We start from the raw sequence: 17447 nt of genomic DNA, 5'->3' as shown, positions 1-17447 counted from the left end.
AATTTTCTTTGGAGTCTTCAGCGCAAGTGTCTGTTATTACAATTTCGATGCCCTTCTTCTAAATGTATCAGGTATTCTAAAAGTCTAATGACCAGCCTACTTTGAATTTTTGTGCTTAATAATGTGATGCATGCCAAAATCCATAAACTGCTGCTTCAAATCTCGTTGAGGACTTCGCTGTCTAGCTCCAATGGGTCACCGAGTAATTTGAAGTCGGTATCCGTCAATTTGAATTCTTACCCGTTATTGCTACTTCATGCATATAATGGCGTTTTCTTTACCTGTATTTTTAGTGGGAGTTGTGTTACACAGAGCGGGGATGTGATCACGGCTTGTGCCGTATTTTCTTTTGGTTGCATCAATACCTTTATGGCATGTCAATCATTTTACTTCTTCCAGTGAATCCAAACACTATGTCAAACGCATAGGTAGAGAAATGACTAGTCATCTTACATTTTGGACACTACTAATGCTTTTTGCCGAATATTCAGAACAATTTTTTCCTTTCTACTTTGGTTCCGAAGAACATATCTGAGGGGCACCTTCGTGTTGTAGTCAATGTTCCCTGGCCATTCTTTCTTTCCCTCTGTTCAAACACTCCAACAAAACGAGCTGCTTTCACCAATTGGGAAGAACATATCCATAGGCACATTCTTATCTCATTCAAGACTGTTCTTTCGTTTCATCTCTTCATCATTTGATTCAATCACCCAAGACAGGCTATATTCTACGAACTCCTTATACCATGGCTTATAGTCAATATCCACACGGTGTTATCGAATCTGCTAGTAAGCAATCTGGCCTTCGGTCAAACTGCTCCCCTGCTTCAATATACTGTGTTCATTGCGATGCTCAATACAACCCCTTAGACTTGAAATGCCCCAAGTGTGAATTAGAATGTATACCACCATCGCTTACGACTCGCAGTCATCGACCTAGAGAGTATTATGATATTGTACAAATAGAACCAGCCGAATCTGAGTCATTTCCGCACTTCAATAAACTTCCCTTGGAGATCAGGATTAAAATATGGCGACAGGCATCTTTAGCGCCATGTATATATCATATCTACGACTCTCGAGAATTTCGTGCTTCTCCGTTGTGTATACCAATACTGTCCGCCTGCCGAGAGTCCTACGATGCCGTACATGCGCAGTATGGAGGAGTTTCCACCATCAATCGAGAATTCTCTTTTTTTCTGAATGCATGCACAATTGCGATATATTGTACTTGGACATTTTATTCGCCGAAAATTCGAGTCGTTTTGATCTATTGAAGATATTGTCACTTCACCGCCAAATTGGAGAAACCAAACATTTAGCTGTTTGCACACCCGCCTTCAAACGAAATGCGTCTAGATCTTACTCAGATATGGAGCGCCAAATATACTATGTTCTTTGGAAAAACAATATTGAGGTATTTACCATAGTCCATCGTCGACATGGCGAGAAGTACTGCTCTACTTTGACCCTCATTGAAGTTCAAGACATTGACCTCTCTCTCGAATTCTATCAACAACCCTACAATCCAGCAAACGAAAACAACTTTAATCTCGTGCAAAATAATTATAAGAAACAACTCGAGAGCTATTTTCCGATAAATAGAGAGTGTCTACTAGAGTTTGGCCGTAAGTATTCACAAGGTGTAAAGCTTCTATTCAAAGATTTCCAAAGACCTCGCATCTTTCGACAAAAGATTGCCACCACGATGGCAATGGAAAGGAGGCTGAACAGAGCAAAAGCACAATTCGAAAAGAGCAAGTCTGAATACTTGAGGCAGGATTCCCAAGGGGTATTACTGGCGGAATAAATGTAAGTTCTCAATCTCTGGAGTAGTCTAATGCTTCAAATGTCTTGGACATTCTGACTTCTGTTCAGGAGTATAAATTCGTCGATCTACATACCGCACACCGAAGTCTTGGGAATATGGTTAGAGGTTCATCAAGTGGTGCTGCTCATCGAGTGAGCCATCATCGAATATGAGTAGAGAAGGACAGGATTAAAAGGAGTGTGAATGTATTTGGTATTTTAATCTCCTTAGAGAGTGGTATTGTGTGTGGTCATTATGAGGAAAATTTTTTTGTTCTTCTGCAAGGGTATTGTCTGTTTTGGTTTTATCTTTGGCTTTTTGGCTATTCTTTTGCAAGAGATATCGGGTTTCAGTTCGAGAGTTGAGAGTATATCGAAGAGGAGTGAGCTGCACATTGCGACAAGATGGGAGGATGGTCTTCATACCACGTTTCAACATTCGAGGATTCTTCTTTTACAGACGCTCAGTTTAACGACACAGTACATTCTGCATTTCTATTTTGCTTGTTTTTTGCAGGTCCAAAATCTCCACCACGTCTCACTCTGGCTTTCTTGCGAACTACATAATGAACTAGCCAGACGCTGTGAACCGAAGTGATAGTTCCAGTGTACCATAGATTACATCTCATCAAGGATTATGATGATAAATTTTAGAACTCCTATCAAAATTGCAAATTTGATACCAAGTATTGCAAATTAACATCAAATCAACATTTAAAGATTCTTCACAATTCTCCTCCACAACGGCACCTTCTTACCCACATCACTCCCCTCTCCATCCTCCAAGCTTTCAAACTCTCCCGCTTCCGTAGGATCTAAATCATCTCTCCTCCCCTCATCCAAATCAATCTCTCTCAAATCCCAAATTTTTGTCCGAAACCAGAGTTTATACCCCACCCAAATCAATGGAAATAGTGCCAACAAAATATACGCATCGACAAAATCCCCCGCACTAAAAGGACTCAAAGTCGTCCACCCTTGCACCAATGCCAAAAAGATATTTGCCGCCAATCCAAAATACGCATTATACGGATACGCGAACGAAATAAACGGCAAATCAGAAATCCTCCTTCCTTGCGCTTTCCACGCCGAACGAAAACGGATATGAATGAATGAGATTGAGCCCCAAACAAGAAACGTCGAGACGCCGGAAAGGTTAACGATATAATTGTAAGCGGCTCCCGCCCCGGAAGAAACATTCATCATACTCAACGCGCCGAAAAGATTCGTGAAAACAATCGCATAGATGGGAACTCCTCTCTGATCCGTGAATCTCAAGAACCTCGGCGCGTGTCCTTCCTGCGCGAGGAATAATATCGTTCGAGAACCTATGTAGATGGAACTATTCACCGCGCTCAAGCACGTCGCGAGAATAAACGCATTGATGAGATGGACGCCTCCTTCCCACCCTGCATTTTGTATCGCAACCGTCATGGGACTTCTGAGCGCTTTCGATCCGGCACTTGCTACGCCCTCTGCATTCCACGGACAGGTCATTCCGAAAAACAGAGCAGAGCCCATATAGATAAAGATAATGCGCCAAAACACCTCTCGAATCGCAAGAGGAACCGCATGTTTCGGATTCCGCGTCTCGGCCGCCGCAACGGCAATCGATTCACAGCCCGCGTAAAAAGTAGAGCAAAACACAAATACCTTTGCGACTCCTCGAAACCCGTCTGCAAACGCCCCCGGATCATGCCAGTACTGGAACCCCAACGTGTGATCCTGACCCTTTAAACCCCCCGCCGCATAAACAATGGAGAAAATAAAAAATGCAACCAAACCCCCCAATTTCAACAACGCGAGCCAGAATTCCGCTTCGCCGAATGCGGCTACACCTAGTAATTGGAAGGCGAGAAAGGCAAACCAGAAAATGAGGAAATAGCCCCAGAGAGGAACTTTGTCGCTCCAGAAGATAAAAATGGAGGAGAGGGTGTTGTATTCATTTGCGAGTACGGCGGCCCAGATGATGAAATAGTTCCAGCCGACGGCGACGCTGAAGGCGGGGTCGAAAAAACGTGATGTGAGGGATATGAAGGAGCCGGAGGAGGGATAGAGAGTAGTGAGTTCTCCGAGGGATTGCATGATGGAGAAGGCGATGAGACCGATGACTCCGAAGCCGATGAGGAGGGATGCTGGACCACCGGATGCGAGGGCACCACCTGCACCGACGAGAAGACCGGGTCCGATGATTCCTGGGGTGTGTTAGATTGATGATATAGAAGGTGTTGGGGGGGGTGTAGTTACCTGCTAATGCCATCATACTTAAATGACGAGTTTGGAGACCTCGAGAAAGTCCACTATTGGGGTCAATGGGAAGGATATCATTTCCCGCATCATCGGATGTATTCTGAATATGATCCTTTCTATCTGGAAGTGACATTTTTGAATATCTCACAGATGAGTATTCGATTCTACAATACCTCAACAAAGTATATTTGGGGGCGAAAAGTTGACCGACCCCGCGTAATACAAATCAATGAGAATTTACAAAGTGAAAATCATTTCGATTTCAGCGGTCATTGGGATGTGGTATATAAACATGATCACTCTACGGGATGTCTGTGGTCGATTTTCACCACAATTGGATAAAAAAATGATGCCATACTAGCCCAATCTTTACAATCGCTTGAAGTAAAAATTATGGGACTAATGACTAAAATTGGAAAGGATCTTTTTTATCTCGACCTATTTAACATTTTAAAAACAAGAAAGAGCCGTAACATGGCCGTGATAGCGTTTAAAAGGGCGTATATGAAATTGGACATGAGAATTGCTATGCGCTATGCAGAGATTTCTTCTAAAGTAGACAAATTCGTAAAAGTCTAGACGTAATTACATGCATCAAATAAACAGAATTGTTTTCACGTGATTATCTTTCCAAAATTCCAAAGACTGTTGTGCAAATCAAAAATCTTATATCGAGAATAAATCCACTTGGTTATTATAAAAGGGTATATAAACTAATTTTCGGGTCTTGTAACACCTCTTCCCCTATTCACTTGAACCATTTTATCTTCACCAGCACTAACAATTCCAACATCCTTATCCCAATTAACATCGAAAACCTTAACTCCCTCACCACCAACTGTCTTAGTCGTCTTATCTTTCCTACTTTCTCTTTCAATGATATAAACTGCCTCTCCAACAACACCATGTCCTTCATCTTTCGTTCCTTGTCTTGTACTTCTAAGATCCCATACCCTACAGGTTCCATCATGACCTGCTGATACTAATCCATAGTTGCTATCAGGATCCGCAAATATTGATGAAACGAAGTTGGTATGTCCACGAAGTGTCATGGCTTGTGTTGTAGCAGCCGAAGCTCTAGGATCAATGAGAGCGATGTGACGTGCTGTTGTACCTGCTGCTATTATTTGATGACCAATTCCTGGTAGAGCGCTTAATGAGAGTATGGGATTCAACAGAGTTCTCGTATCGACAATGCTAGAAGTGGTAATATCGAGTGTTTTGATGGTATGATCTTGAGAAGCTGAATATGCAACGGTAGGATCCTGAGGGTTGAAAATGACGGCAGTTGCAGGTCCATTGTGACAATCCATGAGAGATAGAGGACCGCGTTGAGGAGTGGATGTGGAAGTTGTAATTTTGCGACGTTTGGAAGATGGTCCAGAAATAAGACTGGTATTTACTTCAGGTGCCGAAGATTTGTGTGAAGTCCAGAAACCAATTTGTCCATCTGCTGAAGCAGATAAAATGCGATTTGATGGTCCATGAACTGCGATTGAATCAATGCTACCGGTATGACCATATAATTCCATAGTTGGCTTCAATTGCGCTGAGAAATGATCCTCCGATTCAGAATAATTCCATATCCTTATTGTGCGATCCAAACCTGCCGATGCAATTTGTCTGGCTGAGAGCCATTTCGCAGCCTTTACTCCAGAAGTATGTCCACCAACACTGGCAGGCGCAGATGTTGCAATGGCCTGACCTGACTTGTTCCAAACTCTGAGAAGTCCATCGTAAGAACCTGACAATATGCGCTCCTGTCCTTCGACAATTGAGTTTTTACACCAAGTTCCTACAGCAGAACTACCAGATAAAACATCAACACTGCTAACCCAATCATCATGCTCGAAACTTGCTTCATAAAGAGGAGGAATCAAACTTCGGACATATTGTAAGTTTAATGTGGTTTCGGAGGATAATCCATTCATAGTAAGATATTCATCGAGGGTCGTTCGCAAGAATGTTCCGTTGATCAGGAAATCGAATGGTATCGGCGAGGAGGTATCGAGCATCGCCTCGGAATTGAGAATTTGTGAAAGTCCATATCTTCGTACATCTATTTGATCGTTAGTTTTGAAAAAGACTTCAAGAAGACCTGAGGGAAACTTGGAGTAAAACTTACTGGTAGGAACGAGCAATTGCTGTTTTCCTTCAGGTAATTCAATATCTGGGGATGTGGTGCTGAAATGTACTTGAACCTGTCCTTGCGCCATGTTTGCGACTGGAAAGTGTAAATAGTTGTAGATTGGAAAAGAATTGATGATTTCTTCGCAGGAAGTTTCTTGCACATGAAGCATTTCGAGATGGATTTTTTTTCCGGCCGTGCATTGGTACCATCAATGCAGTTTGGTGGTCCACGCGTGGTCGAGGCGTCGCGGGGATTTACCAATTTGATTAATTCACGAAATATGAACTGGGTACACTTTTTCGATCAAGCATCGTTTGTGTATGCGTTGATTTCATACGAAATTGATGAGTCTGTCATGCAGAATGGTGCGAGCTCTTCAAGAAGGTCAATACTCATCGTTGTTTACATCAGCATCGATGATTGCTGTTAGTCGAACGTAAACCACATCTTGCGAGGCGGCAAGGGCACAGAATGTCAAGACCTTTTAGATTCACAAGCGTTGACATCGAAGCACAAGAACACTGAAGATCTTTGGAAACAATGGAAAGGGAATACTCAAGTTGCATCATCCATACCATATTCAATAGCTCACGCAAGTGCACTCCAACCTCGCGGTTTCAAAGTTGTCGATCGGTTCTGCCAATGATCGGGGTCTGAAAACCCTCATGTCACAATCTTGAGCTCTCTGAATCTATTGTCAAGTAATTACAATGGAATTGTATGAACTTGCAGCTCAATAGGTGTTTTCCAACAAGATATTGGCTAGTCATGTTGGAGAGAAATCACACGTTCACAAGGCCACAACATCAGGTCTATATCCCCTTCTACAACATGACATTCACTCAATATGTTGACAACCGATCGCCGTACGAGACCGGCAGGTATACAGATGTATTCAAGCTCTGTTAATCTGATCTCTCGTTTTCTTTCCTCATACATGTGGTGATCCACCGATTCAGTGTAAACCTCCATATTCCCCAATGATGCCTTTACTTTCTATCCGCGCTGATGCTCTGCTCTGCTCAACCAGAGATTTATCAACCCTGTAAGGTCTGCTCATTGAATTTAGACTTGATAACTTGAATAGAACAAAGACATTGAGTTCTCACACGATCATTATTTGCCACAAAAAATCACCTGTGTACTCACATGCCCTAAAAGTTCAGATGAGTTTGCTCTCGTGCTTCATGTATTAGAATCTAGACTATTAAGTCTAGAATCTCTCTCAAAATTGTATTTACTGATCCACGATTACTGGAGTCTCCAAGTACCAAAAAATGTTCAAACATTAAAGTAATAATATCATCGTAGAATCAGCCCCCTACCCTGAGATCTAAACTTCCGCTTCCCGCAATAGAATCTAGCTTTCATCTTCCTGCTATATAATCTAACCCTCATCATGTATCACATTCTCCCACTATACAATCTATCACAGAATTTAACGGATATGAGAGTAGTTAATTGTAATTTTTGGAATCTACTAAAGGCCCACTAGTCGCTGCATGGATTGACGGGACACTTCTCAATTTTAGATTCTTTTAACAAATTCATTCTTCAATTGTTTGATGTCAATTTCATCTTTTGATTGTTCCATTTCTAATGAACAATTGTGATGGTTCCTAAGATATACGAATTTAAATATCAGATGATATCCACGAGCCAATTTTTTGTAGTGATGTCCTGTCAGTCTGTATACCCACTGGTGGCCGTGCAAGTGGGGTTTTGATATTTAGAAATCACTTTTCCGTGCAGTGAATATTCATTATAGATTACATTTGAATGAATATTGAAGCTATGATTTTACACAATGCGACACCTCTCGAATGACATTCTACATTGAGCGTCTAAAAATGAAACCCACACATATACAGAACATCCAAATCAACGAACAAATGACAAACATTCCATATACACACGCAGATACATCTAAACCACAAATCAAGAAAGATCATCTTCTAGAGGCTTTTTCCCCTTCGCCTTCAACTGTGCAGAAACTTCATCGACATCCTTCCAGACTCTTAAAATATTACCGCCGACAACCTTTGCAGCATCTTTGTCGCTGACTCCTTGTTTGAGAAGCTCGGCTACTAAGTCTGGAAACTTGCTTACGTCGTCTAGTCCCTTTGGTGTGTCGGGGATACCGTCGAAATCACTACCGAAGCCTACGTGGTCATAGCCGATGAGATCACCGATATGCATGACATGTCTGGCTACATGTTCTAAAGTTGAGTTGTTGGGATAGAAATCTGGAAGTCCGTTTGTATTGGACGAGTTTGCAACGCATGATACGAAGTCTGGTGAGAAATTGACCATGACGAGGGAATTTGTTTTCTTGACGAGTTGTAGGACATCGTCAGGTACATTTCGTGGATGAGGACATACTGCGTAGGCGGATGAATGACTGAAGATTACTGGGGCAAGACTACCTGACCAGTCGGCTTCCCAGCCGAGCACAGCACGCATTGTGTCTTGACTAGTATGCGATAGATCGACAATCATTCCTAATCTATTCATCTCATGGATAAGCTGACGACCAGCGGGGGAAATACCTCCCCAGTGAGGTTTGGATTTCTCGATACCACCCTCTGGGAGCTCAACCAGTGCCGCATCTGCATAGCGATTGTGACAGTTGTGTGTCAAGGTTGCGTAGCGAACTCCAAGGGTATAGTATTCGCGAAGATTTGATATGGAGTTTCCAATTTGGTGCAGACCTTCAATGATATATGGTGATATGAGTTGGCCGTTTTGGAAAGCAGTCAAGGCAGTGCTACTGTCTCCTGGAGGTGCAAAATGAGAGGGGTAGGCAGCTTGGAGACGAGCGAGAAGGTCAAGTTGTGTCAAAGTGAAGTCAACAGCTATCGGAAAGTTAGTAGGATGTTTGAATACATTCTGAAAAAATCAATACGCGGAAGAAGTCGCGGAAGACGTTATTCAAGACTGTAGAACATCATTGCATAACCAGAGAGCAAGATGTAATGAGGGAAGTATAAAGAGTGCAAAATCGATCAAAACACCAACGGAATATCACTCACAGGAGTCATAATTTGGGGTAGAAAAATTACTCCAGTTTGAGGGACATGGAGCAAATGCACTCCAGAAAGCACCTCCATTCTTTCCCGCTTTCAATCGAGGAAGATCCACGTGATAAGCCATCCCACCATTCTCAAACTTATTGGTAAACTTGTCATCATAGATGCGATTTTTATAAGCAGATCTTATGAAGATTGCAAGATCATTGTGTCCATCTGTATTGTGTTAGTTAAAGTGATGAAGAGTTATGATCTATGTTATCCGAGATTCCGAGATGGCCATACCTATAAGGGGCGTTTCAGTCAAGATTCTATCCACTCTCTCGTCAATTGTCTTTGGCTCTTGATTTCCAAAAGGCCAATGATGATTCAATATATCATCAACAAAACCATCAGGTATGATGAGCATAGTAAGTATAAGCAGAGAGCATAGTCCCAGAACCACTGCCATTAGATCACTGAATTGTCTCTTCCCCCGGCCATTGGTTGGTTCCAAGCAGGCATTTCGACTTTCTCCTGGACCTTTGATTTCTGGTGATGATCTATCTCTTGGTAATAGAGGATCTTGTTCTGTATGAGGCATAATTGTACAATAGCAAGAGTCAAAATGGAAAAGTTGATGCCGGTGACAAATGAATGAGATTCATCAATGTACCCAAGTACCAACAGTCTCAAGTCAGGGTCCACCAGTCTTGAGATAAGGAATCGAATGGATGAGATGATCACATGATCAAATCATATCAAATCATATCATCCATCTTTTTACGTCAACATCTTCATTCCCCCAGTTTGTGCCAGACTCCAACACCCTCGCTCGTACTTACGTATCCATTCTCGAGCTACCCACTGAGCCACTCACTCCGTACTCAGTCCAGTCAGTCAGTCCTTTAACGTGATTAATTACTAGGTTGGCATGAATGCGCTAAGCCCCTTTAATGGATTACCGGAAATTCCCTGATTTAGCTATTTTTGGGAATGATTTACACCTGAGATTTAAGGTTTACTACTGGGTGGTTTTCATGTAAGACCCTGCACGTCAGTTAAAGTAGGAACGAAAATCCAAGGAATTGAAGTGAAGACTGGAAAAGTTTAAGTGTTTTTTAATATTTACTCGTATATTAAAATTGTCGAGGGCCCTAGTAGGTATATATAGATATATAGCATTGAACCTATGAATAAGGAGTAATAGAGTAAATGTCATTTTTATATAATACATATAATACATACAATACATACATCACAATATCATTTCATCTTCTCATGATTTACAACTCTCTCCCAAACTCCTTTTTTCTATGCTGTCTATACATGTCTTTGTTGACCTACTTATCACACTCACACAATCCCCATTTCATTCAATAAACTCTCCAACTGAATCATATCCAACGCCTTTGGTGATAGCTTCACCCATCTCAACATTCTGAAACCCCCGGGTAAACGAGATCAACGGTCAACCTCGTTCCAAAGGGCCCTTGCACAACCAAAAATCCGCAATCCTTCCTTCGATTTCCCTGCCCAGCTTTTTCGACTTCGTCCATCATAAACTTCTCCAGTTCTCCAGCCAATCTGTCATTCGTTCAACAATCCCTCTTCCTTTCCGCAAGAAGGATTTTCTCTTCATTGTTTTGTCTGTCGAAAGTTCTGAACCTTTCGAGTATCAACGAATACATTAGTTCCTATTATTGAAGTCACGAATCAACGATAAGAGTACATAATAATGGCGCCCAATTTTGCGGATTCCTTTTGGTCGGGAGATTATGCTGGAGGTAAGGGGCTTGATTGTTTCTGCAGAATGTGTCCATCCGTTCCTGCATTCATGTACTAATTCAACTACATCAAAATAGGTCTTGGTGTTCTATTCGGCAAACTGCAGCAAGGTGTCGCCGAAAACCAACAAGTTCTTACCATTGCGCGAATGCGTGCGGAGGCCGAAGATGTCTATGGGATGAAACTAGGAGATATTGGAGCAGCAACGGACAAAATAACAGGAGGTTTCGGGAGAGATGATGGAGCAAGTGTCAGAAAGGTATTGATACTCAGGAGATTTTCCTTCGTCTTTTCGAGGGGCTGGTTGACTGACGCAAGATAGGCATACGATGGAGTACGGACAGAAATGGAAGAAGCTGCCAAAAATCACCGCAAAATCGCACAAAGCATTCGAGATCTAGTCGTCGCCCCTTTTTCGCGCTGGTGTGATGCACACGAAAATCGAGTTCAAAATTCACAGGATGACCTCCAGGCCCGCATAAAACTTCACGACAAACAAGCAGAGCTGGTCAAGAAGTTGCGTAGTCATTACTTTAATAAGTGTCGGTTGGTTGAAGATATCGAAGAGGAAAATAAACTTGCTTTCCAGGATCCAGAAACCAGTCCGAAGGCCAAGATTCCAGAGATTAAGGTTGGCGATAAAGACGATGAAGAGGATGACCAATCTTTAGAGATTGGTGATGAAATCTACAATTCGGAACAAGTCAAGAAGATTTTGACACACCTTTTACAAACAATCAAATTGGTCGATACAAAAGTTCCAATCTTGGGCACATATCAAAATACAACATGCGGTGCAGATATAGTGGAATACTTTCAGAAATTCATGGGAGCAACAAGCGTCAGTCACGCTGAACGTATTGGACAGGATTTGGTATCGCATGGCTTTTTACGATTGATCGGAAATGTTGGAAATGTTTTCGCAAATAGTTCCAAGATGTTTTACCAATGGCGACCAAAGGGTTTCCAATTGACAGGAATCCCCGAAAAGAAGCCCCGAGTTGGCCGCACTTTCTCTATCGCATCCAATTCCGATTTTGCAGATTCTCCTGTTGTTGGATCGGTCTCTGAATATTTAGCGGGCTGGAATCCTTTGAACAATCAACATCCAAACGAAACACCAGGCGATCGTCTTCGTAGGGAAGCTGCAGAAGCAGATGAGAGGTACAAGCAAGGTGTTAAAAAATTAGATCATTTGCGATGTCAATTGGAGGAGGCTATTTTCGAGCATTTGAGATATTTGGAACGTTGTGAGCTTGACAGACTCAAGGCTATCAAGACCATTATTCTCGACTTTTCCGGAACGATTAGCAATGTCATTCCTAGCCTGCAATCAACAGTCGATAAGATGATGCTTTACCAAGAAACTGTACAACCTCTTGGAGATTTGCGATATCTTCTCGAAAACTATCGCACTGGTGGTTTCGCGCCAAAGGTTATCGTATACGAGAATTATTACAACTCTGCAGATGAACAAACTTTCGGTGTTGATCTGGAAGCCCGGGCTCGCGGGGACAGAAAGAGAGTACCTGTCATCATTACCACTATTCTCACCTTCCTCGATAACAGATATCCTGATCTTGAAGGCGATCCAGCTAGGAGAAGTGTTTGGTTGGTTGATGTTCCCCTTCATCAAACTCACCGAGTACGAGATGTTCTCAATACGGGCAAACCATTTCCCATTGAAACTTTGGAGCCATATGAAATTCCTATTATTGCAAGCGTTCTTAAACTGTATTTGCTGGAATTACCAGGTAAGCCCAGCCCTGCTGATCATTTTATGAAATGTCTCACCTAACTCCTGGTCATAGATTCTTTAGTGTCATCTCATGTTTACGAAATTATGAAAACGATCTACTCAACGCCAGCATCCGAATCTACCGACTCGGCTCGAATCTCAGTTCTACAAAATACCCTCAGTCAACTTAGGTTGGCCAACATTGCTACCTTGGATGCCCTCATGACCCATTTCACTAGATTAATTGAACTTACTTCCGCTGATGAGACTTATATTTCCGAACTCGCAACCATCCTTGCTCCATGCATCCTTCGACCAAAGACTGAAACCTCAATGACCATGGAAGAAAAGTATTCATACCGTCTGATTCGCGATCTCTTTGCTCACAAAGACGCCATCTTCTCTGAACTTAAGCGAGCTTCATCCCTCAATTCTGCGTCAAACATTGATACTAGAAGACCTAGAGCTATCAGCACCGACGAAAGCAACAGACGAGCCAACATGGAAGCCAGACAAAAGGCAATTATTGCAGCTGGTGGAGCAAGAAGTCGCGCCACTAGTCCTGCGCCAAGCCCACGTGGTCACCGTAGAGATAGAAGTTCAGGACCACCCGCAGCTGAGACTCGATTCCCGGTACAAACATCACCCACAGCTACAACCGATTCAACTAGAAATTCCCGAGGAAGCGTGAGACAGAGTCTCGAAGTTCCATCGTCATCCGAAGCTAGTCCAGTTGTCGAACCAAAACCTTCACCTTTGTCACCATTGGCCAATGGAGCAGAAACTGGTACCCCCAGTGTTACAAGTGCTACATATATGCCTGGGTCTGGAGATGGAATGGAGGAACCCACTGTAGAAAAGAGGACTAGTCTTTCAAATGTGTCTAGTCTTCCAAACGTGGAAAAGAGAAACAGTTTAGGACGAAGTGGTCAAGTTTCGAGGAATAGCATAGGAAGAAAACCCTATGGAAATGTTGCAAGAATGAGCAAGAACTTCGATATGGTAGCAGCGGGTAACAGAGATAGTGTAGGAAGTATTGGCGAGGTGCCAGAACCTGCTCCGGAACAAAAGGTTGGGGTTAGTCTTGAGGATAAACCTATGGATGATTAGAAATGGTCACTTTGGAATGGAAGCATAAGAAAGGGAGGGAGGGATGAATGGATGAGCACAAGTATTAATGTTAAATGAAAGGAAATCATGTATCAGTTTTCTAGTATGGTGGGGAAAACAAATAGAATAGTCTTTGATACCCTTACATTTTCAGTGTCCAGTTTTCACAGAATCAGGGTAATTTTTGAAGAAATTATACTACACGTCAAATTGTTCATTGAATTCTATAAACTATTGCTAACTTTCTATGTGGTCAACTATGCCCCCAGCCACCTCGCCACATTCCCTAATGGTATTGACGTTTTACATGTCCACTCGAACCATCTCCCATATCCTCACGACCACGCTTGCGACTATAATCTTGCTTTGTGCTAGGTGATTGTGTCTTTGCTTGAAAATTTGCTAATGCCACGTCCCTAATTGTTGTATTATTCTGCCTTGTTTCGTGCGGACGCGGATAAATATTTGCAAACTCTATATATGAACTTCTAATGTTGCCTGGCCCCTTTAAATAACGTTCTCTTAACCACTTCAAGAACTTTGCTACGTATGCAATTTCAGTCAATGCGTGTGTACTCGGGTTAGCCTTCCTGTGAGGCCACAAGACACAATAAGCAGTTTTTGCTCCATCTCTGAATCGTCTCATGTGAATCTCACAATCTTGAAGAGGCAATTCGAAGCCCATATCGATGACATAATTGATGACAAAATTGCGGCCCATCTCTGTGCCATAAGGTGTGCTACATTGTACACAGTGTTCATACGCATTTGATTGACGCAAAACAACACCATGTGGTGGGACTTTGCTTTCGGAAATTTCTTGATTTGCTGAGAAATTCATTGTCTTTGCACTACTCTTTGAATTTGCAAACTTGATCAACTCATTGTCAGGAGCAGTTGTGGGCATGTCCATATGTGGATGTGCTGCAGATGAAATATTGCCAGACATGCAAGGTGTTTTATTGCGCGGTGTGTCTGTTTCTAAAGAAGAGTTCCTGGAGGAGTGACTTCCTAATTGTTGATACCTAGGCCCGCTTGGTACATTGCGTGAATGTTCTCTAAACAACGGAACATTGCTATTTCTTCGTTGTGCATTTGGAGGAGGAATTGCATAGTTTTGGGATTGCTGGGCATTACGAGGCATTTTTGTAGTCTTGGAATTGACATCTATTGTTTGCTCTTGTTCAGGATTTGCGACTGGCCCATGTGAAAGAGCCACTTGAGTTGATGGCACATTCATTCTATTATCAAGAGGTGGTGGTGTATCGCTACCTCTTGTTGGATTTTGCTGGGGGATTGGTACTGACCTATTTCTAGGAGATGAAGTCTTTGCTTTAGGAATTCCCGATCTTGTTGTATATTTGCTACAGGTTCGCCGCTAGAATTATCCGGCTCAACTTTTACGCTTGCCATAGGGCTTTTGGATTTGGCAGGCACATCATTTGAGTGGTCTGCTTGGTCTGCTTGATTTGCTTCTTTTGCTCCCTCCAATCCACCTACCTCAGTTCCATTGTTCTCGTTGCTAGTGTCTTCATCAGCGTCGGCTGAAAATTTCAAATGCTGCTTGATGAACTTTCTTTTGTTTTCGCTGGGCCCTGCAAATGTCACAAAGGTTAGTCGTGGTATCAAAATGAGATTGGTACATTGCTACTTACAATGAGACTCGAACATTGATCCAATTGCATCCATTTGCTTTATTTTACCCTGTACATTGCGAACTTTGCTCGTAAATTCCTGGCGCAAATTCTCCACGAGCTTGGCCTCCATTGCTGAATGAGCACTTTCAAGGTCTAGAATCCATGGTATCCAGAGTTCAGACATGGTGTTGCTTGCGATAAATGATCTCCTGTGTATTATCTTTATAAGAGGGATGTATAGCAGTTAATCGTGGGTGTCTTTATGATTGTGGTTGAATTTGTATGATTGAGATAAGTGTGAAGTGTGATGGGAGGTTTTCATTTCTTGAATTTTTCGGCTAACCTAATGAGTTTCTTACCTCCTAACTTAACTCCCTTCACTCTTCATTTGCTGTACTTCACTTCATTTCACTTTCTCGAGTGAGAAGACTAGCGTTGAGATTGCGAACGCACGTCTGGGGATTTGGGTAAGTAATTTAATTTAATTTGTTTTGTTTTTTGTTTTGTTTTCAAGATCGTTAGTTTTGAACCTCTCTCGTCTACTGTTAACAATTCAGTTAGTATCTACAATTTCATGATTAAATCTTTACTCCCAGTCAAATAATCTCATATATATATCGAGAAATCACAATTACAATTTCGCAATGTCATCCGACTCGTGAGAACCCCGCGACAATGTCGGGGGGAAAATCCTCGACTCAATATTTGACGATTGGAAGAAGAGCTTCGAAATTTTGAAGCTGGAATATAAATTCGGAGGAAAAGCAACAATGGAAATTGAGACAATAGAACTATCGGAGCGAATGTGCTGGATTGTAAGTCTTTATTTGATTTCGGGGTTTCCTTTGTAATTTGCTGTGATGAGGATTGATAAAGTGGAAATCTATCATCAAGGGCTATGGTTATGGCTATGAGTATAGATATTACCACTAGGACGTCCTTCTCGATTGTTCGTGCGCGTTGACAAACCGACCTGAGTCAAAAGTTGCAGATGTGAAATAATGCATATGGCTATGAATATGGGTATAACTACCAGCACGTCCTCCTCGATTGTTCACGCGCGTTGACTGCACGATTTAAATCAACATGTCCCACAATCAGCAATCCCTTACAACACTATCACCTTGTTATAGAAACATGACTCCTCAATATCTTCGAACTTTGGAGAGGTTCCCCTAGTGGCGAGGTTTTACACCCGATTGACATCGGGTTCTTCATGTGGCAATATCAATAGTCTAGTGTAACATTAGCAATTTGATACAAGACGTTTATTCAGGTAGAGAGGTTGTCCATCTATTTTCGAGCATGTCAGTCTTACACCTACCATCTTCCTCCCACGAAAAAACTCTGAGACGGCTTTCAATAGCCCATTTATTGAAGGACAAACGCAGACTTAGTATGTTGCTACGTATCTAATAATTCGCCGACTTCAGAATCATACCACAATGACAGCACAGCTGAAGTTAGTGCTCTAAGCCGAGTTGTGATCGAGCCGAGTTGTTAGGCCGCTCGTATTTGCTTCCAAGATCAAGTCCTCACGACAAGATTTCCCAAGTTGCTGTTCACAGTTTCACCCCTTAATTAGAACCCAAGGATCACGCCACGCATACATCGATCAAGGGGATTTGCTTCGGTTCCCTTTGATTCAAGGAACCGCGTGCATCGAGCTGTAAAATTCGTACTTCAGTCCTCTTATGCTAACGCCGACACGCTTTTTGGGCGTGCCTGCATACACCCATACTAATGTGCCAATATTATTTTCTGCTGACGATTATTTGATTCTGCTTGAGGAGATGTGTTGTGGGGTTTGGTAGAGATTGTGTTCCAGATTGCATGTATTTGGTGCGAGTCTGGGTGATACTTGCTACGGTTTGCATTTGATAAAATTGCTAGAATTCTATCTCTGGTGCAACGAGAGAGTGCCCAGCAAAGACTTGCTTATTATTGCTTATTAGTCTATTGAAAGAGAAAAGTGCG

General features: G+C 42.2%; 6 protein-coding genes across 6 annotated transcripts; 2 read left to right on the top strand and 4 right to left on the bottom strand.

Moving 5' to 3' along the window:
• Positions 1 to 1371: 1371 nt before the first annotated feature.
• EAF02_009359 (uncharacterized protein) lies at positions 1372 to 1982 on the top strand (the record flags this gene model as incomplete). The annotated part of the gene is made up of 2 exons (XM_038905407.1): positions 1372 to 1791; positions 1836 to 1982. 2 exons carry the CDS (start codon positions 1372 to 1374, stop codon positions 1980 to 1982), a joined length of 567 nt encoding a protein of 188 aa, XP_038754860.1.
• A 540-nt stretch (positions 1983 to 2522) lies between these two features.
• EAF02_009358 (uncharacterized protein) lies at positions 2523 to 4191 on the bottom strand (the record flags this gene model as incomplete). Its single annotated transcript, XM_038905406.1, has 2 exons — positions 2523 to 4003; positions 4056 to 4191. The coding sequence occupies 2 exons, from the start codon at positions 4189 to 4191 to the stop codon at positions 2523 to 2525; spliced, it is 1617 nt and encodes a 538-aa protein (XP_038754859.1).
• A 403-nt stretch (positions 4192 to 4594) lies between these two features.
• Positions 4595 to 6274, bottom strand: EAF02_009357 (uncharacterized protein; the record flags this gene model as incomplete). The annotated part of the gene is made up of 2 exons (XM_038905405.1): positions 4595 to 6117; positions 6184 to 6274. The coding sequence occupies 2 exons, from the start codon at positions 6272 to 6274 to the stop codon at positions 4772 to 4774; spliced, it is 1437 nt and encodes a 478-aa protein (XP_038754858.1). The 3' UTR covers positions 4595 to 4771.
• A 1626-nt stretch (positions 6275 to 7900) lies between these two features.
• On the bottom strand, positions 7901 to 9864 carry EAF02_009356 (uncharacterized protein). The gene is made up of 3 exons (XM_038905404.1): positions 9504 to 9864; positions 9222 to 9434; positions 7901 to 9044 (listed from the first exon to the last, which is right to left on the bottom strand). Exons 1-3 carry the CDS (start codon positions 9799 to 9801, stop codon positions 8128 to 8130), a joined length of 1428 nt encoding a protein of 475 aa, XP_038754857.1. The 5' UTR covers positions 9802 to 9864; the 3' UTR covers positions 7901 to 8127.
• Positions 9865 to 10935: 1071 nt separating this feature from the next.
• Positions 10936 to 13833, top strand: EAF02_009355 (uncharacterized protein; the record flags this gene model as incomplete). Its single annotated transcript, XM_038905403.1, has 4 exons — positions 10936 to 10984; positions 11063 to 11244; positions 11308 to 12739; positions 12797 to 13833. The coding sequence occupies 4 exons, from the start codon at positions 10936 to 10938 to the stop codon at positions 13831 to 13833; spliced, it is 2700 nt and encodes an 899-aa protein (XP_038754856.1).
• A 286-nt stretch (positions 13834 to 14119) lies between these two features.
• On the bottom strand, positions 14120 to 15654 carry EAF02_009354 (uncharacterized protein; the record flags this gene model as incomplete). Its single annotated transcript, XM_038905402.1, has 3 exons — positions 14120 to 15030; positions 15141 to 15428; positions 15489 to 15654. 3 exons carry the CDS (start codon positions 15652 to 15654, stop codon positions 14120 to 14122), a joined length of 1365 nt encoding a protein of 454 aa, XP_038754855.1.
• Positions 15655 to 17447: the final 1793 nt, after the last annotated feature.

The sequence above is a fragment of the Botrytis sinoallii genome (assembly GCF_014898435.1).
Source record: "Botrytis sinoallii strain Bc 23 chromosome Unknown BSIN_019, whole genome shotgun sequence".
In the NCBI taxonomy this organism is placed as follows: Eukaryota; Fungi; Ascomycota; class Leotiomycetes; order Helotiales; family Sclerotiniaceae; genus Botrytis; species Botrytis sinoallii.
Note: the sequence above shows the minus strand (reverse complement) of the source record. Positions and strands in the feature narration are given on the sequence as shown.